This window comes from Sceloporus occidentalis, unplaced genomic scaffold, assembly GCF_023333645.1.
Source record: "Sceloporus occidentalis isolate IW3139 unplaced genomic scaffold, rSceOcc1.0.p SCAF_348, whole genome shotgun sequence".
Lineage (NCBI taxonomy): Eukaryota > Metazoa > Chordata > Lepidosauria > Squamata > Phrynosomatidae > Sceloporus > Sceloporus occidentalis.
In genome coordinates, this window is record NW_028317328.1 from 458,010 (window position 1) to 477,934 (window position 19,925).

The 19,925-nt window shown below is 40.0% G+C and overlaps 1 protein-coding gene across 1 annotated transcript in view; it reads right to left on the reverse strand.

Annotated features, from left to right (window-relative positions):
* The window catches only part of LOC149274086 (pachytene checkpoint protein 2 homolog), a gene marked incomplete at its 5' end in the record, with an annotated part of 100,480 nt that continues 80,555 nt past the window's right edge, over positions 1–19,925 (reverse strand). The window contains 2 exons of the mRNA XM_089505850.1: positions 1–84; positions 5,386–5,455. Of these exons, the coding sequence (XP_089361976.1) occupies positions 1–84; positions 5,386–5,455 (154 nt within the window). The remainder of the gene's footprint in view (positions 85–5,385; positions 5,456–19,925) is intronic.

The window sequence follows — 19,925 nt, forward strand, 5'->3', positions numbered from 1 at the left end:
TCAAAGCTGTTTTCTTTCTTCAAACTGTTTCAGCACTGCCAGTGAAAGCGCCTCAAGGAATCTCTCAATGGTAACTGCAGGGGACTTAAAATAATTGTTTTAATAACGGTCCATGTAAACATTAACTGCTAATACAATGTAAACTGATAAAAATAAACTTCATCATTCTAAGCATGTACTGTAGTATATTGGCCACATAATAAATACATGATTCATGTAAATCTGAACTTTTCAATCTTCACAATAACGTAGGCAAAAACAGCTGTCTTGGAAGAAATTATATTATAAAAGATTTTGATTTGCTCATATTGCATATTACTCTAGAAATTAAAGGCACACTCCATCCACCATACACACTTCAATGCATATGATAGCTGTGTGGAACAGTAAGCCTAGGATGCATAATTAGTTTGCATAATTCCTTCTGTGTCGCTCCCTGTAACACAAACTAACATACTAACACCTGCACCATACACTATACATACATGCACCATACACTATACATACATACACACACACACTCACTTCTCCTCCTCTCCCTGCTCCCCTTACTTTCCAACTCTCCAAGAGGTCACTAACTTTAGGTGTACAGCCGATGCTGTTTACGCTGACATGCAGACACATATGCTGCCATGTCTGCCGTCACCAAGAGCACGTGAAGCACTTAACAAGGGGATGAGCCCCAAGCTAAAAGGACAAGGACTTTGATGATCCCAACAGTGTGGAGGCACAGGTATAGTCAGATCAAGTTCAGCAGAGTATAATAGGGAAAGCAACAATAAGAAACCAGATACCTGTATACAGTGCCCTCCACTAATATTGGCAAATGTGAACAAAAATGCTGTGGAAAAGTGTCTATTGTTTAACCATTTGATCTTTTCTTTAAAAAATTACACAAAAGTAATGCACTCTTCGTGAATATCATTTGCAAACAACACAGGATTATCTAAAATAAATTGTTAAATACACATGGCACAATTATTGGCACCCTTTAAGTCAATACTTTGTGCTACCTCCCTTTGCCAAGATAACAAATCTGAGTCTTCCCCTATAATGCCTGATGAGGTTAGAGAACACATGGCAAGGGATCGAAAACCATTCCTCAACACAGAATCTCTCCAGATCCTTTAAATTTCCAGGTCTGCGCTGGCAGATTCTCCTCTTCAGTTCACCCCACATGTTTTTTTATGGGGTTCAAGTCAGGGGACTGGGATGACCATTGTAGGACCTATTGTGGCCAGTAAACCATTTTTGAGTTGATTTTGATGTATGTTTTGGATTATTATAAGATCCAACCAGGGCCCATTTAAAGCTTTCTGGCAGTGGTAGTCAGGTGTTTATGATGCCATGTATCCAAACCGTCAAGGTCCTCTTGTAGAAGGACAACCCAAAACATTAGAGTCACTTTTCCATATGGCTACCTCTGTGTGTGCCAAATTCATCTCTGGTGCTTAGTAGCAAAAAGCTCTATTTAAGTTGCATCTAACTATAGTACCCGATTTCATTTCAAGTTCCAGTAGTGTCTGGCAAACTGAAGACGATAGAGTTTGACCATGTCCTGTTACAGAAACAAATATTGTAACGTTTCTTCATAACTACAGTGTTCTTAGTTTCTACAGTTTCTTCATAACTACAGTGTATTTAGTTTGTAAACGTAATTATATTTTCTTTCCTTGAGCCAATACCTGTTTTTATATATGCCAACGTCTTACTGGCAACTGACTGACATTGAAGACTGTGGCACATATTTTGAATGGAAAAAAGCTAACTATAAATATAGTAAAATGGAACAAATATAAAGGCGCATTATCAGATGCACCAAAAATACGGAGGAACAAATTGCTAGGTTAACAAAAGAGTGACAACATTTTTTTCAGATATATAAGTGAATATAGAAAACCTAAACTAAAAATAATTAAACTAAAAACAAATTAAAGGAATTATATAAATGAGGATAAGGATCTAGCTGACTGCCTAAATAAATACTTCTATTCTGTTTTTAAAAAGAAAGATGAAGGTGTTAGCAACAAGAAACAGGGTGACATATAAAACTGGTGTGTCTACAGAGGAAGAAGTTCTACTTGAACTCTCCAAAATAAATATGAAAAATCCATGGGACTTGATGGGATACACTCAAAGTTATTAAAAGAGCTACATGCCAGTAAGTCTTAGGTTGGCAAATTAATGGAAACCATGCTTATAGGATTGTTAAATATATATAAGTAAATGATCGGAAACAGCACAGATTCACTGGGAAATTAAATTCTAAGAAATGAAAGATGCCTTTAAAATGTGATATTACACTTAATACATAAACATATGGTTTTGGGAAGATTTGGGTGTTTGTAAAACATACAGTTCATTTTACAATGTAAGGTCATTTGCATAGTAATGCAGTACAAAGGGTTTGGAATCAAAGGCTACAACATATATGGGATACTACCAGGGGGTCAGGCAGCTGAAGCATAAGACACTATTTCTATTTAGGTCCATACCACTTAAACCTATATACCTTAGCAAAAAATGGATCACCATTTGTGCATCACTGTTTATTATAATTTTTTCTTTTTCACAAGTATTCGGAACCTTGCTTTTGATATTCAGTGATTACGATATTCACTTGTATTCCGCTTTAATTAAGGGTTATTCCCCTTTCCAGAACTAGTGCTGGAAGTGACTGTCACATGTGTTGCTCTTTTTCCACGTGTGCTGTCCTTGTAAATGGAAGCCCGAGCTAAGAGAGTGGCATACCATCTATTTTGCCTTTAAAAAATCCCTTAAGATCCACTTCTTTATGGATGCCTACAAACCTATGCCTTAACATACTTTAGCTCACCTTTCCTAGTTCCTTTCCTGCAATACCTATACTAGTGTGGCTGGTCCATCCTTAAAGATGACACTTTTACCTATTTTAGAACACACCCTAATTTCCTCTAGATAGGGAATACTTAAAAATCAAACATGGTAAGCGACAAGCCTGTGCTCCATTGTTATACACCCTGTCAATAGAACCATTGGCAGCCATGATTAGAAATTTAGAGGTAGTCAAGGCGTCCCAATTAAATTAAAATATAACCCCTCGTTAACATCGCCATAGATCGATTAAAGCAGTTACAACTATTATTTAAAAAAGAGGCAAACACACGTATAAATTGAACCTTGACAAAACTCAGGTCATTTCTACCTTTCTAATATTAGAACAAACCAAATTTAGACCAATTTTTGATTTTGATTGGTCAAATAAAACAATAGATTATTTAGGTATAAAAACATGTTTGATTTGCAACAAACCCCAAAAATTAATTATCATTGATTAATGAGGTGAGAGACCAAACCCAAAAATGAAAAGGTCTAGAAGTTTTTTGGTTAACCCATACAAATATCGTTCAGGCTTATTTTACTGTTACACGAGTTTCTGGAAAAATATTACATAAGTTATGGTGGGTAAAAGGTGATGGAAACCCCTTCCATTTAAATGAAGTATTATTAAAACACAGACACCAGACAGCTGTCCATGAGTGGTGATCTGGCTATTGTACCTCTTCCTGAGTTTTGTCTAAAGGCTGTCTTGTACAGCGGGCAATTACTTTCAAGAGACCCATGTATAAAGTGGATATAGAGGCAAAGGTGATAATTGTTAACCTTATTTGCAAGTGCCTACCCGGAATCCCATGTGGTTGCGGCAGCACCATGTGATTTCTGAGGGAAAAACAAGCCTTCTGGCTTGTCTGGTGTCCGTAGATGAGTGTTTAATAATACTTCTACTACCTGGAAAAATATTGAAATATTTTTTTTCTCATGAATGGGAATCAGAGACCAACACCAGCAACACTAGTAAAGCTGGTCTGGGTTTTCCTGAATTATATAAAATTATGAGGCGTCAATGTTTGAACTGCAGCAGGTTGTCTTGACCACATCTACATGCCTAAATGCATTGAGTTGCTGCCATGTGATTGGCTGATTAGCTATTTGTGTTGACAAGCAATTGAACAGGTATACCTAATAAAGTGGCTAGTGAGTGTGTGTATATATAGAGATATAGAGATAGATATATAAATATAGAGATAGATAGCTATAGAGAGATTTTTTGCACAGCGGTGTCTTTTAAAAAGTTTGAATTTAAGCTAATTTTAACATGTTTAAAAGAGAGAGGGATATTATCATTTTAGAAGTTGGTAATATTGGGATGAAAAACAAGTAGACGGACCACCTTTAACCCTTTGGGGTCCTATGTCGGAATATATGTGGTATATATTTACCACTTGTGATTCAATGTTGGATTTCCTAGTGACCACTAGATGTCGCTAATATAAGGAAGACAGCCGTATTACGGTATTTGCTCAAATATAAAACGTGCTTTTTTTCAGAGCAAATGCTCATCTTATATTCGAGGTCGTCTCAAACAGAGGTCTGACTATAAGACCAAGATCCAAATCCCCCACAGCACTGGACCTGGATCCTCATCTCTGGTAGCCGGTGGATGTCTGCACAATGCGTATGTGCGTAGACAACCTCTGCTTCTGCCCGGCACTTCCTCTGGGGCTTCTATGACGGAGCACCAGCGGACGTGCCGGACAGAAGCAGAGGTTGTCTATGCGCATCGCGCAGGCGTTCACCCGCTTCCCCCACTAGACACCAGGGAGTCTGAAGCACGGGGGGGCAAGTCTGGGGATGCATTGGGAAATCTGGGGGGGTGCAGAGTGGCATATAGGGGGTTATAAGGCTTATTGGGGGGCACAGTGGCATATAGGGGGTATAAGGCATATCAGGGAGGCAGAGTGGCATATAAGGGGGTATAAGGTATATCGGGGGGGCAAGCCTGGGGCAGATGTGCATAACTGGGGGGCAGGTTGGCAAATAAAAGTAAACAAAAAATGCATGTGAATTAATATTTCCTAGTAAAACTTTTTTCCTATAGGGTAGTCTTATATTCAGGCTTTTTCTTTTTTTCCTCAATTAATATTCAACTTTTGGGGGATTGTCTTTTAATCGAGTATACGGTATTAGTACAGAGTGATTCTGAATATGATTCTGAATGTGATTTTAGTGCTGAAGATGATTATTAAAAATGTTCATACAATGAAAAAATATTGAGATGTAATATATGGTTTTAGAATAGTGTTTATTAATTGCTTTGTAGTTATAAGAAAATATAACTGTTTTGTATAAAAATGAAAAGTATGTGGTTTTTTTCCGAAAATTAAATTGGACCTGCTTGGAGCATTTATTGGACCGCAAACGGTTAAAAATACCTTAGTATGCTGCATAGCTGTGTGTCACATTAACACCAATAATAGCAAACTTGAGTTATTTTCAGAAAAGTATTCATAACAATAAAACAGACAACAATAAACATGGGAGAAATCGTGAGCAATAAATACTTACTTGTATGTAAAGTGCATGTGCCAAAAATGGAAGTTTCCTAAGAACCCTTCCACTAAGCCCCTCACTCTTCCTGTAGAAAAAAAACCCCAAATTAAGTCATTTGGTGAAAATAAACATGAATGTGTCATAACATTAGTACATCAAAGGTGCGGTACTGTCAAATATACTACTAGTATGTGATTAAGTACCTTAAACAAATTTGTACTCAAGCATAATACCCACCACCTTTTCAGGACTCATAAAAAGGATGTAAATAGTGAGCATTATACCTGAGATTTCACAGTAAATGCAAAAAATATACCAAAGAAACACAATAGAGAAAATTACACACATTATCTCTGGCTGAGACTGGTGGCAGTTGTAGTCCACAAAAACTCCTCTGCCCATTTCTTTGTAAAAAAATATATATAAACAAGAAGCCCATATTTATGACAATACAAGCATTTATGTGTATCCCACTTTTATTGCCAGGCGAGGGCAGGAGCTTGTTGAGGCACAACGTATGACCCCTTACATGGCAGGATGGATCAGACAAATGTTCCACAATACCAGCCAGGTACTGTGGAAAATCTAGCCATAGATTAAGTGACTACATGCACACACATGTTTGATTAAAACAAAAACAAAAAAAAAATGTAAAAATGCATCATTGGGTAATGGTGAAGAAATAAATTTACTGAATTACAGTAATTACATTCTGTCTTCATTGTAGGATTTCAGTAATACCTATTTATGATGGTATAGGACATCACAATGATTGGAAAAGATTAATCTCATGTGCTCTACGGTTTGCCTCTTTACCATCACAAGCTCAGTTAAGTATTTTTGCCAAAAACTTTCCTCTTGTTGATCATAAAGGAAGGTGTTCTCAACATTAAGACTGATTGTTATCTATTTTTGCCCTCCACTGAGGCTGATCACAGAGTTATAAGCAAAGAGTGTTCCATTGCCCTATGTTGCTGATTACAGTAACCTGGGATCAGATGTCCCAGGATGGTCTGGATAGGACAGGGATTGAATAGGGAATTTTTTTCATTAAACATGTTTATACCCCCTCTATAAAAAATGTAAACATTACAGATAACACCATGCACCTCATCACTTTATATATATTATACCATCTTTGCGGCCTATAATCAGGGTTTAGCACAGGGATGCGCAATTCGTAACGCCCGGGACATGCAGTTCCGGGTGGGGACCTAGATCCTACTCTCCAACAGACGACGGACATCTGCGCAACACGCATAGACAACCTCCATTGCCGGCACTTCTGCCGGGGCTTCTATGGTGGAGCACCGGCGTGACATAACCTTCCGGTGCTCCACCACAGAAACCCCGGCAGAAGTGCCGGCAGGGGAGGTTGTCTATGCGCATCGCGCAGACGTTAACCAGCTGCAGTGATGCGCGTAGACAACCTCCACTGCCGGCACTTCCACCAGTGCTTTCCCGTCACAGAAGCCCCGGCCCCGCACTGATCCAGGTCGGAAGGACCCTTCCTAAACTATTTTGAACCGGTATGGGGAGACAGGAGGGTATCGGGGGTCACGTGACACCGTGCACGAGCAGCATGAGGGAAAGCTGCAGGAGCAGAGAGAGGTAAGCGGGGGAGGAAGGGAACAACGAAAGATATACAAACCTTATACCAAATGGACACCAAGTACTACAAATAGTATAGACACACAAAGTATTTGTATCTTATTATATACTTTTATATGAGAGGTTTCAGGGTATTTCAAATGTTGGTATTTTTACCACCACCCTTTATCAAAGTTTGCAGTAGTATTTTTTTTCCCCCCACACACATTCTACATTAGGTATGAATTTACAGGTCCTGATATATGCCACAGCCAAACACACCAATATGTATCCAGTAACATCTCCTGAGCACATGCATTTGTTGGGTTGTGTGGGGACTAAATTACCACATTTGGGATGTGTGCATTTTTTAAATTGGAATTTTTACATGTGGTCATCCTGCCCCTATATGTTATTTGGGACATTGTTGACGTTGGCCAATTCAATTTACCCCATAAAACTATTTATGCTTAAAAACTAGACACCCCAAGCTATTTCAAATGTCGGAATTTTAACTCTTTCCATACACTAATTTTACCATCAGATTTGTCAAAATTTGTGGTGAAATATTTGTGTGTGTTTTGTTTTCAAACACATTTTACCTCGCATTACCTGACATTACCGCTCCTGGTATATGTCAGTGTCAAACATCACCCCAATATGTGTTCAGCAGCATATCCTGAGTACAATGATACTACCAATGCATGGGTTTGTCAGGTTATTTGGGAGGTAAAAGACCACCTTTGAAAGGTGTGCATTTCTTTGCAATTTTGACATCTGGTCAATCTGTGCCCATAACTTAGTCTTGGGACATCTTTGAACCTGGTCAATTCAATTTACCCCAACAAACCATACATTAAAAAAAAACAAAAAAAAACTAGACAGCCCATGGACATGTATTAGGTACACCTTGTTAGTACCGGTTTGGACCCTTTTGCCTTCATTCTTCCTGGCATACTTTCTACAAGGTGCTGGAAACATTCCTCAGAGATTCTGGTCCCTATGGACATGATGGCTTGGCTTCTGATATGGTGCATTATCCTGCTGGAAGTAGCCATCAGAAGGTGGGTACAGTGTGGTCATGAAGGGATGGACATGGTCAGCAACAATGCTCAGGTAGGCTGTCGCATTCAAACAATGCTCAATTGGTACTAAGGGGCCCAAAGTGTGCCAAAAAAATGTCCCCACACCATTACACCAGCCTCAATTTCCTGTTCTTAGCTGGCATGAGTGACACCTCGTGTGGTTTTTTGTTGCTGTAGACCATTTGCATTTTTTCACCTGATGGCAGAATTCGAAGTAGCTTAATGGGGGGGGGGGGGGTTGCCTTCTTTTGGATCAAGAGTAGGAAGGTAAGGTAGAAGGGTTGAACTTGATAGACTTAGGTCTTTTTTTCAACCTTATGTACTATGTAACTATGTAACTTGCAGGTTAAAGCATCTCAATCAGAACATAAGGAGGAATAATCAATTGCATTTTGGATACAATATAAATTTACACTAGGAATATTCAAGTATCAGAATGTGAAAATTATAAATCGCACATAACACGTTTTAGGAGAACCTAAACCTTTTCCCCAAAGAGGGCTAGTGGATCCCGTAAAACAAAAAAATATTGCTGTACCTATTAGGACATAGTAGGAACTGGAACCAGTGGAGAGAAGAAAAAAAGGAGGAAAAAAGGAAGGGGTAAGGGGAAATTGGAATAGAATGATAAAATAAAACAAGAAAAAGATCCAGAAACCCACCCTAAGCAGAGCTTAGCTTGATCAGAGCTCTGAACTCTCTGGAGACAATCAATTTGGTCCAGCTCAGGCAGGTTGCGCGTTCCTACTTATCTGCCTGCTTCACCAAGTCCTCCATTGCCCTTATCTGATTGACCTGGTTGGCCCAGCATCCAAGTGAAAGGAGGTGGGACGTCCACCACCTGCACAATCATGGCGTGAGCCTCTTCCCAAAATGGACTCACCGGATTGCATTCCCACCACGTGAATGAGTTATAGCATCGCCAGCACATCGGGCCAGCGTCACAAAACATCCTACTGACGTGGAGAAGTGGTGTACCACATAGTAAGTATCTTGCATGCATTCTCTTGAATCTTGGTAGCCAGCGAGCAAGCGTGAACACCCCCCCCCCCTGGGAGATCAATTTCTTTACGATATCTTTTCATTTTTTATTTTATTTTTTTTTTAATGCAATCTGAGGGGACAGATTTCATATCATAACAGCATACTGTCATATCTTTCTCGTCATTTTGCATCAAGTATAAACAAAATTATAGCTTTAATCGAGATGAAAAAAAGGAGAAAAATCATTTAGTTCATCCATTGTACCTCCCCAAATAAAATAAAAAAAATCTATATAGTGTTTGTACGTAATTATCTGGTCCACCCAAGTATGGTAATTATATATATGGTGGTGTTCCCAAAATGCCATATAGAGATAAGCATAACTGGGTGAGAATTTTGTACCCATTGCGGTTCCAGTCCGTCGTAAATAGAAGCTATCTTTAAAATAAATAGTTATTTTCAAGTACTGATCTAAGACCCTCTAATACTTTGTTCACTTAAAAAATGTTCATCCTGTTCCAAAATGGCCTTAAGCCTGTTTTATGTGAAATATTGGTATATAGCAGGGGTGTCCAAGTTTTTTCTGCAGTGGGCCACTTCATCAGAATTGTATACGTGCGCGGGCCGCACTCATTTTTCACTGTGACAAAAAATATGGCCTTTAATAAAATATGCAGATTAAAATAAAGTAAAATGACACAAAACCTTTACTCTTCCTCTCACTGATTTCTGGGCCTTGAAAGTTTTGCGACTACAAATTCAGGATTCCCTAGATTTATTCTAGGGATGAACTAAAATGAAAATTCTGGACCAAAACATTCAGGGTTCACTTAGCCAAAACCGAAAATGACCCCCACCTTTAAAAATAATAATAAAAACTCACATATTTAATAAAAGTAGGTAACACACAATAGGACAAAATTAGCAATATGACTTGGCATGATAGGAGTGTGATTGCTGTTAGCCTAGGCAACCAGTAAATGCTGGTACCTAGGCATGATGGGACTGTGCTCGCTGTGATTGCTGTTAGCAATCACACTCCTATCATGCCAAGTCAGCCAGTACATGCTGGTACAGGGTGGCTGTAAGTGATGTGCAGACCCCATACTGCTGGCAGCATCACTACACAAGGGGGGCAGCTAGCCAGGTTTCAGCATGTACTGGCTGACTTGGCATGATAGGAGTGTGATTGCTAACAGCAATCACAGTCCCATCATGCCTAGGTTCCAGCACTTACACATCCATCCAGTAAATGCTGGAACCTAGGCATTATGGGACTGTGATTGCTGTTAGCAATCACACTCCTATCATGCCAAGTCAGCCAGTACATGCTGGTACAGGGTGGCTGTAAGTGATGTGCAGACCCCATACTGCTGGCAGCATCACTACACAAGGGGGGCAGCTAGCCAGGTTTCAGCATGTACTGGCTGACTTGGCATGATAGGAGTGTGATTGCTAACAGCAATCACAGTCCCATCATGCCTAGGTTCCAGCACTTACACATCCATCCAGTAAATGCTGGAACCTAGGCATTATGGGACTGTGATTGCTGTTAGCAATCACACTCCTATCATGCCAAGTCAGCCAGTACATGCTGGTACAGGGTGGCTGTAAGTGCAGACCCCATACTGCTGGCATTATCACTACACAAGGGGGGCAGCTGGCCAGGTTTCAGCATGTACTGGCTGACTTGGCATGATAGGAGTGTGATTGCTAACAGCAATCACAGTCCCATCATGCCTAGGTTCCAGCACTTACACATCCATGCTATCACACACACACACACACTCATTTATTCATATAATCATTAATTCACAGATTCATTCCCTCAATCACACACTCATTCAAACACCCTCCCCACCCCCTTACCTGTACTGCAGCTCCCTCGATGCCGCACACAGACTTCAGCAGGGGGCGCGGCCTCCCTCTGCCTTCTCTGCTAAAGCACAGCGGAAGTAGGAAGTCACGTGAACTCCGCTTCCTCCGTGCTGTCCAGAAGACCCTCCCACAAGTAAGTAGCAGGGCTTGAGGTGCGGCTCGTGTAAGATCGGTTGCCCTGGCTGCCGATCTTACGCGGGCCGCACCTCGAGGTCTCGCGGGCCGCATGTTGGACGCCCCTGGTATATAGTGATGTAATGTTACTATGTAATTACTACTGTAATGTAACCAAGATATAATTTTTCTTCTATACAACATCCTTAAGTGTTTGTAATATACTTAGAGTATCTTTCAGATGAGAACAACCTTTTTGTACTTATGGTTGTAATATACAATCCAAACACAAACCCTTGATGTAATAGAATTAATTCCGGAAACTATGGGTCTCCCTGGGGGGTGAGGTTAGACTTTTGTGCAATTTTGGCAATATATAAAAGAGGTATCCTAGGAAACTGGATGTTTAAATAACCAAATTCTTTTGTATTCAGGATACCCGATTCCCTTGCTCGAGTTTAAAACACATCCAATTTATCTATTTTCTTATACGTTATTACATCATCCATTTGGTGAAAATATTTCTTTATCATGATCTATGGTATTCATTATTGCTACCCACCCCCCAGGTTTTATTACTAGTGTTTGATCGTCTCTTAGTTGTTTGAGAGCTCTCCTTTCTTCTGGAGCTTTTGGGAGCTTTTTAACATCAAACATAACTAGGTGTTCAAATGTTTAGAAAAAAAAAATATTTTAATTTTGTATGGACGAACGATGTATCTGGAACCGTGGTATGTCCGACTAATGGATCTTTCAAGCAAAGGGATCTTGTGATTTTTTGCACATCTATATATGTGCCAAAATGATCTACTGTATTGGTAGGGGCATAATTAAGGCCCTTATTTAGAAGGCTTATTTGTGGTTCAGAAAGAGTTGTATTGTTTAAATTAAAAATCCCTATTGGGGTTATGATTAGCCTCCCTATTCTTTTTAGTGAATCTCTTGGTTACGGGTATCTGGTTTGGGCTATCTAGAGCTTGTGAGGACTCCCTTCTACCACGTTGATGTTGGGAGGGAGAGGGAAATCGAACAAATTTTGTTGGTTCCCTATAATTGTGTCTAGGTGTTCTCTAATTATCAATTTTAGAGTTATGTTTATTATATGGGGTGAAGTGGTTTTTTTTTCCCCATAAGAATGGAAATGGTTCTTAGAATGTTCTATATTTCTATTAGAAAAACGTGAGATTTTATCCCGTATTTTCTTTTTGACTATTTCTTCTTTCTGTTTTACAATTTTTTGTGTCAAATTCTCAACAATTTATTTGTAATCTTTAGTGGTACATCTTTAGTTGCTCCTGGTGTTCCTTAATTGTGTTATCTAATGTTATGAACGTGTTTTGTCTGCACTCAATAATACCGTATTTGCTCGATTATAAGACGACCCCGATTATAAGACGACCCCTCAAATTTTGGATCTTATTGGGGAAAAAAAGAAAAGGCCTGAATATAAGACGACCCTAATGGGAAAAAAATCAAAACCACTGTTTTTGTGTTTTTTTCTTTTTTCTTTCTCACCTGTCAGTGGGAATAGCAGATCTATATGTCCCATCAACATGTCCCATCAACTTGTCCCATCAACATGTCCCATGCTCCTCAGTCACGCTTAAAGGGGTCTGGGAATCATGGGAAATGTAGTTCACTAGGTTGTGCCCCTAATTGAACCAGCTATGCAAATCATTCCTACCTGACAGTCTATGCTCCTCTTCACAAATTGTGAACAGGAGCACAGACTGTCAGGTAGGACTGATTTGCATAGAATCATAGGCACAAAACGTAAAAAACGAAGCTGGGTCAGGTGAGAACAGCGCGACCCACGTGACCCGCGCATCTGTTATGGTCACAGCTTCCGATTCGGCCGCATCGGAGGATGCTGAAGCCGCGGATTACGGAGGCGGCGGCAGCTGCCGCGGATTACGGAGGCGGAGGCTGCCGCGGATACGGAGTCGGCGGCTCCCGCGAATACAGAAACGGCTGCCGCGAATACAGAAGCGGCGGCGGCTGCCGTGAATACAGAAGCGGCGGCGGCGGCGGCAGCTGCCGCGAATACAGAAGCGGCGGCGGTGGCTGCAGCTGATACGGCGGCGGCGGCTGCCGATGGAATTGTGAGGTATCGTGGGGGATGATCTGAGGCCTGATTACAAGACGACCTCGATTATAAGACGAGGTCGGTTTTTCAGAAGTTTTTTTTCTGGAAAAAACCTCGTCTTATAATCGAGCAAATACGGTAAGTGTCATTAAGTGTGGTTAATCACAGTGTGGTTGATTCCAACAGTGCATTACATTTTTACATAAATTGTTAATTATCCATATAAAACGTTGCTGTTTTAAGGAGCGTCCGTTTTTTCATTAGATTTTGCAGACGAGTAAGATTTTTCAAATAAAAGTGAATTTTTTTTTGTGTGTAAATTACAGGATATGATAAAATAATGGAATCGAAAGAAAGCCCTGCTTGTCCTGAAAAAAAACCTCAATATATAAATACATGGGTGCACTAAAAGAGAAAGAAGAAAATTACAGCTAAACAGCAACACGAGAAAAATGTTGATAGCCTTTGTCCCAAAGTGTACTACAAGTAAGAAACAGTTCTCTCATTAAGGGGTTAAGCACATTGTGTTTGTCTTAAAGTGTGACTTAGATGTAGATCAGATCACATTTTATGACTACATACATATATACAGATACATACAGAAAAAATACAGTACACCCTTTTTTGAATGCTATCGTTATACATTTCAAGACATAACCATCTATTCCTTAGCAGGTCTAAAAATTAGGTAAATACAAACTCAGATAAACACATGACATATTACACGGTGTCATGATTTATTCAACAAAAATACACATATATATATATATACATATATACCGTATTTGCTTGCGATGGACGCAGACAACCCCCTGCTGCTAACGGCACCTCCTTCCGGCTGCATCGGAAGTTGCCTACATGAATCGCGTAGACGTCTACCAGCTGTCTGACTGCACACCGGGGAGTCAGAAGCAGCAGTAAGTTTGAGGGGGTTAAATGGGGGGCATAAGGCATTTCTGTAGGTAGAGTGCTCTATGATATGCCTTTTAACCCCCTTAATGCCACTCTGCCTCCAGAAATGCTTTTTAATCCTCTATACGCCACTCTGCCTCCTGAAATGCCCTATATGCCACTCTGCCCCATAATATGCCTTTTCACCCCTTAAATGCCAGAGTGGCATATAGGGGTATAAGGCATTTCTGGAGGCAGAGTGGCACATAGGGGGTCAAAAGGCATATCATGGTGCACAGTAGCATTTAGAGGGTTAAAAGGCATATCATGGTGCACAGTGGCATATAGGGGGTATAAGGCATTTCTGGGGCAGAGTTGCAAGCCTGGGGGGCAGCTTGGAAAATAAAAGGAATTAAAAACAAAATATTTTTATCAATCATAGCTTTTATTAAAAAAAATAGTTTACATAAATTAACATTTACTGGTAAAACTTTTTTCCTATAGGGTCGTCTTATATTCAGGCTTTTTTTTCTAAATTAATATTCAGATTTCGGGGGGTCGTCTTATAATCGAGCAACTACGGTATATAAATATTAGACCCTGCTGCCGATAGCAGGTACAGATCAACACATTAACATACAAACCCAGCATCGCATGTATAGATCAACTGAAATTCACTTGTGAACTCAGCACTGAAGGTATAGATCAAATAATCCGAATCAGACATACAAATCCTGCAAACTCAGCACTGTGGGTATAGATCAAATACTTGGTAACAGCTGAATAATAAGACATACACACCCTGTATTTGCAAGTATACATAAATAATGTATGGAAACACAGCATAGCAGATATGGATCTACAGAATAACACAAAAACCCAGCTTTGCAGGTATAGATCTATTGGAATTCACATAAAAACACGACATTAAAGGTAAAAACAAAAAAACAAAACTAAATTAAGGCATAGATCACAGGTTGCACACCCCAAAGTCAGCCCTGGCGTCCACACTGCTCACATAGAACCTGACAAGCACCCAGATAACACACATAGGATTTTTCATTTTTGTCCCCAAACAGCCCAGCACAAGTCAACTTTGTCCCCAAACAGTCCAGCCTGTGCCATCTTTGTCCCGAAGGCTCAAACACCATGCTAGTACTATCTTTGCCTTCCCACAATTATACATCTGTGTAATAAATATAAGTCAACTATTAATCTCCAAGGACAACAGCTGGATCCCAACACAATGGGATTCCTCTTGAGTAAACCAGTTTCAAGGAATTACACTAGTGTCGAAACCCAAATGTCCAGGAACTCACAATACATCAAAGAGCTATCTCTCTACCAGGTGGGAACAATAAACAGGAGATACAATCTACAATCTCCTACAACAAAAGGACTGCAGGAGATAGTATCTGGGCTGGAGACAAGCATGTGTTTGTCCTACAACAAAAGGAGACAATATCAACATTCCAGAGTCCCACCCTGAATTTGCCCTGAGGCACTGTGGGGGCAATCTAACTTCATGGACAAGAGCGGTCTCTACAGGCAGCTGGTGCAGGTACAAGATTGTGCCTTCCTAAGGATGAGTGGACACAAACTAAGATGATTGGCTGGGACTGTTTGGGCATAGTGGCTATAAAGGTGTTGTGTGAGCAACAAAGACAGAGAGAGAACCAGAAAGAAAGAAGGAAGGATAACATCAAGGTGACAGGGACACCCCATCCTTACATGCACACATAGAGTCATTAGCATAGTATAGTTAGTCATAGAGCCTTGTATTTCAGACGCTTCTCTATATACTCATATATATGTATTTGTTATTTTAATAAACCCATTGTTTTAAGCCACTGGTGTAAGTGGAGTTTCATACGACGAGGAATCTGTAGTAGTTAAAGGAAAGCCAGACGGGTGAAGGTTATATATCCCGGGATTTAAAGGGGCTTTTCTACATTGGCGAAGCCAGGCAGGTTAACGTTCCAGTAAAATTTTTGAAGACATTCCTCGGTTGGCCCAGGACTACGTCGTGAGCATTTTGGAGGGCGGAATTCGTATGAGAACGGAGAGATTCGGTATTGTGAGTATATAAGATGGAAGCTGTTAATAATTTTGCGGATAAGTCAACTGTTGAATATGTATGTAATGATAGGTTAAATGCTTTACAGTTGTTAAATGATTTACTGTTACAGTTTGAAAAGGCTAATAATAAGATAGGAAAATTTGTAATTCATAAGAAAAAGAAGTATGCGGCTAATTTAGCTCAACTTGTTTTACAGTATAAGTGTGCATTAGAAAGAATGGAAGGAAAGGTCATGTCTAATACCAATGTACAAATGATGCCTGTAAATGTCTCTGTTGTTGGGGTAGATGGTTGTCCTACATGCCAATTAAGTAGAGAGGATGTAGAAATGTTGGGGGAACAGTTTGTACAAAGGGGACATATTATAGCAACACTAACTCAGAAACTAGAAGAGGAACGCTCTAGGCACAATACACATTTTCCTGTTTATACTGCAACAGGAGGTGAGGAAGCACAGTGTCACACTCCACCAAATACAACAGGTCACGATACAGTGCAAAGTTCGCTATTTACTAGATCTGAGACAACCACAAGCACGTTGCCACGAACACATAAGTTCACAACATTTACTTCTTTTGCAGAGGACCCTCATAAGAAATATGCTCGTGAAATTAAAACCCTTATCACACCTTTTAATTCAAGTGCTCACATGGTAGATAATTTAGTTACATTTGAGCAGTTTGTTACCCAGTATAGCCTTGATGACCACACTGCCTGCCAACTGCTTAAAATTTGGTTGCCTCCATATTACAGTAATTCATTAGAACTCCAACAGCAGTATGGCTCTTGGGCTAATAAGGAGGAGCGCAGTAATCAGATTATGGCCCTTACAAACGTAGATACTGCGGACACATCCTTCTTAGATAGTATTTTGCCCCAGCCCAATGAAGACCCTTTTGCATTTTGTACCAGATTTCATGAGGTGTATTGCAAGGTTCATAACAAAACAGGTTTGCAAATAGGAGACCCAATAATGTTACGTATACTAGCAGGAAAATATAAGGGTATGGATTCCACTAATCGTAACTTATTAGCTACAGCTCGTAATTTTCATGAATTCCTAAGAATGTTACATGACTGGAGGAAGGATCATACACTTAAAGAAAACTTCCAACACATTGCTTTAGTAACAAAAAATGAAGGTAACAGTACACACCTAGATAAATTAAGAACAGACCGCATATGTTTTTCATGTGGAAAAATTGGACATATTAAAAAACACTGTTGGCAACGCAGAAATAATCAGGAAAGAAGGGGTCAGGTACATGCAGGGGTATATCACAATACTGCCAGAAACAACGCATGGCATTCCACACGACATAATCCCTATACACAAGCAAGAGAACATCTTAAACAGATTTCGGAAAAAGAAGGTTATAACTCTTATCCCACCCAGGTTAGAACAGTAGAGGATGCAAAATCTTCCAGCCATGTAGTCAATGTGATTCCAACTGCACCTCTAATTGATCTTAGGGATGAGGGGTGCACTGTACTCTCAACCATAGGGCTGTCAGGCCCCTGTTAAAATGGAACCTATCTGCAAATTGCAGAAGGACTATAACAGTCGCCCTTGTGTTTCAGGTGTGGTCGGGGGCCATCACACAAATATACTACTGGACACAGGAGCTGCTGTTAGTCTAACATCTTTACCGTTGTTTGTCTCACCATTAGCGCCACAAACTCACTTAATAGGATTAGGGGGAGCCCAAACAAGAGCAGTGTTAGCACCCTCTTGGAGTGACGTATTTCCTATGTGGTGCACCTTACAGTGTGATGAAACTATTCTAGGTGTGGATATAATGCGCAAGGCGGGGATGCTTATTGATTTGTGTAATGGTATGTTATGGAAAGCCACACGTAATCGTAAACCAGTAATCTTGGATTATGAACATCTCTCCTCAATCCCAGCTATACACAGCGTGAAAGATGCACCTATACAATTGTCATTTACAGATAAGGCAGTAGTTAAATCCTTAGTGCACAAGTTTCCAGAGGTGTGGACTCAAGGTAAGAATGATTGTGGAGTTCTCAAAGGAATTGAAATTTTGGTTCAAGGGCCAGACCCTCCCCCACAAAGACAGTATAGGTTTCCAAGTGAAGATATTGAGCCAGTAAGGGAAATATCGCAGAAAAATGAATGTAAAAATATTTTATGCTGACACAATTAATGACTCTGTACATGTCTTTGTAGATGGTTCACGGTACTGGAAGAATGGTAAGTTCTACACGGGTTGTGCGGTGATCTGCCCCTCCAGGAATTTTCGTCTTTTAGTTAAACTCCCATCATATTGCTCAGCTCAAAGGGCAGAATTAGAAGCCATTTACTTGGCGATTAAACATTTTTCAGATGAGGATTTAACAATTTACACAGATAGTTCCTACATGGTTAGATCCCTAACAGTACATCTGCCACTGTGGGACGCAAGGGGTATGGTTGATGCAGCTGGCAAACCACTTGCACATACTGAACAGCTGACAGAACTTATAGCGTTAGGCCAAAAACATAAGGGCAAAATAGCCATTGTAAAGGTAAAAGCACATTCCAAAGATACAGAATATCTTTCTTATGGTAACTGTGAGGCAGACGAAGCCGCAAAAGAGGCTGCAATAAATGGTACAGTGATTCACCCTGAACCGTTAATTGCCAAAATTTCTCCTTATGAGTTTATGACTGGAAGAGTTATGAACCTCTCGTATCCTGATGAGCCTACACTTTCAACCCCTCTCAGGGAGGCAATATCAAAAGAACAGTTTCTTAAGGCAGTGCAAGACCAAGTTCGAGCAAATTTACAATTTGCAGCAGGCAACATGGCAAGACCATGTAAAGAGGGGAGTGACACAGGCGACCCGTCGAGTCTATTTGAACCAGGCTAGTTAGTCATGGTAAAAAAAATTAGGACCCACAGCACCATGGAGTGCAAACTGGGAAGGCCCCTATATAATAAATAAAAAGCTTGGCTGTACAGTCATACAAGTAGAAAGCAAACAGAAAACCAAGAAAAAGAGGAAACGGCCAATGAAATGGGTACATATTGATCAATGTAAATTGATTCAAACAAGTGGTCTATGAATTTGAAAACCTCATTAACTTTTGATTCATGTTTTGTTTATCCTCTCTCTTTCTCTCCCTTATTCCTTTTTTTTCAGATGCATCGACTCAATCCAAAATCCTTGATGCGTACGATTACTTGTATGCTGATTATCCTGGGACTCTGTCAGTGTTCGATAATTCTAAAGCCTGCATCAGAAGAATATTATATATATACAGCATGTCAGAGCTGTTTAGGTCAAACTGGATATAGTATACCTGGCTATGTTGCACTGGCAGACAGGGAATGCTGCATAAATTGGGTAAAATCCAAAGAATTCTTTAATCTTCAAGTAAATCAGTTCCAGACAGAGACTAATAACACCAATAGATTGTCCGTTAAGGGGATAGCTAAGAATTACTTTGTTTGTAATGGACCAGTCAGGGAAATAATGCTGCAAGTAGAAGCCATGATCGACAGTGGAACCACACATCCAACTGTAATTGGGGACATCCTATTTGCATCTGGGGTAGGTGTAAGTGTTATAATCATACATATTCCCACCTACTCAGACACCACATTTCCTACTCCTCCACCTATGACACCCAGTACACATAAACAATGTGTGGCACCACAGGCAGTCAAAACACCCTTTCAACCAAAACTCACAGATAAAAGTCCAATATTTGTTGACGTTTCTTGGTCTATGGTGAAAATGGGATATTTCCAATTATTACCCTAAATGTGAGAAATTCACACAGACTGGTTCACAACTATATGGACAATGGGGTGTGCATAGGACCAAAAGAGGTGTTATT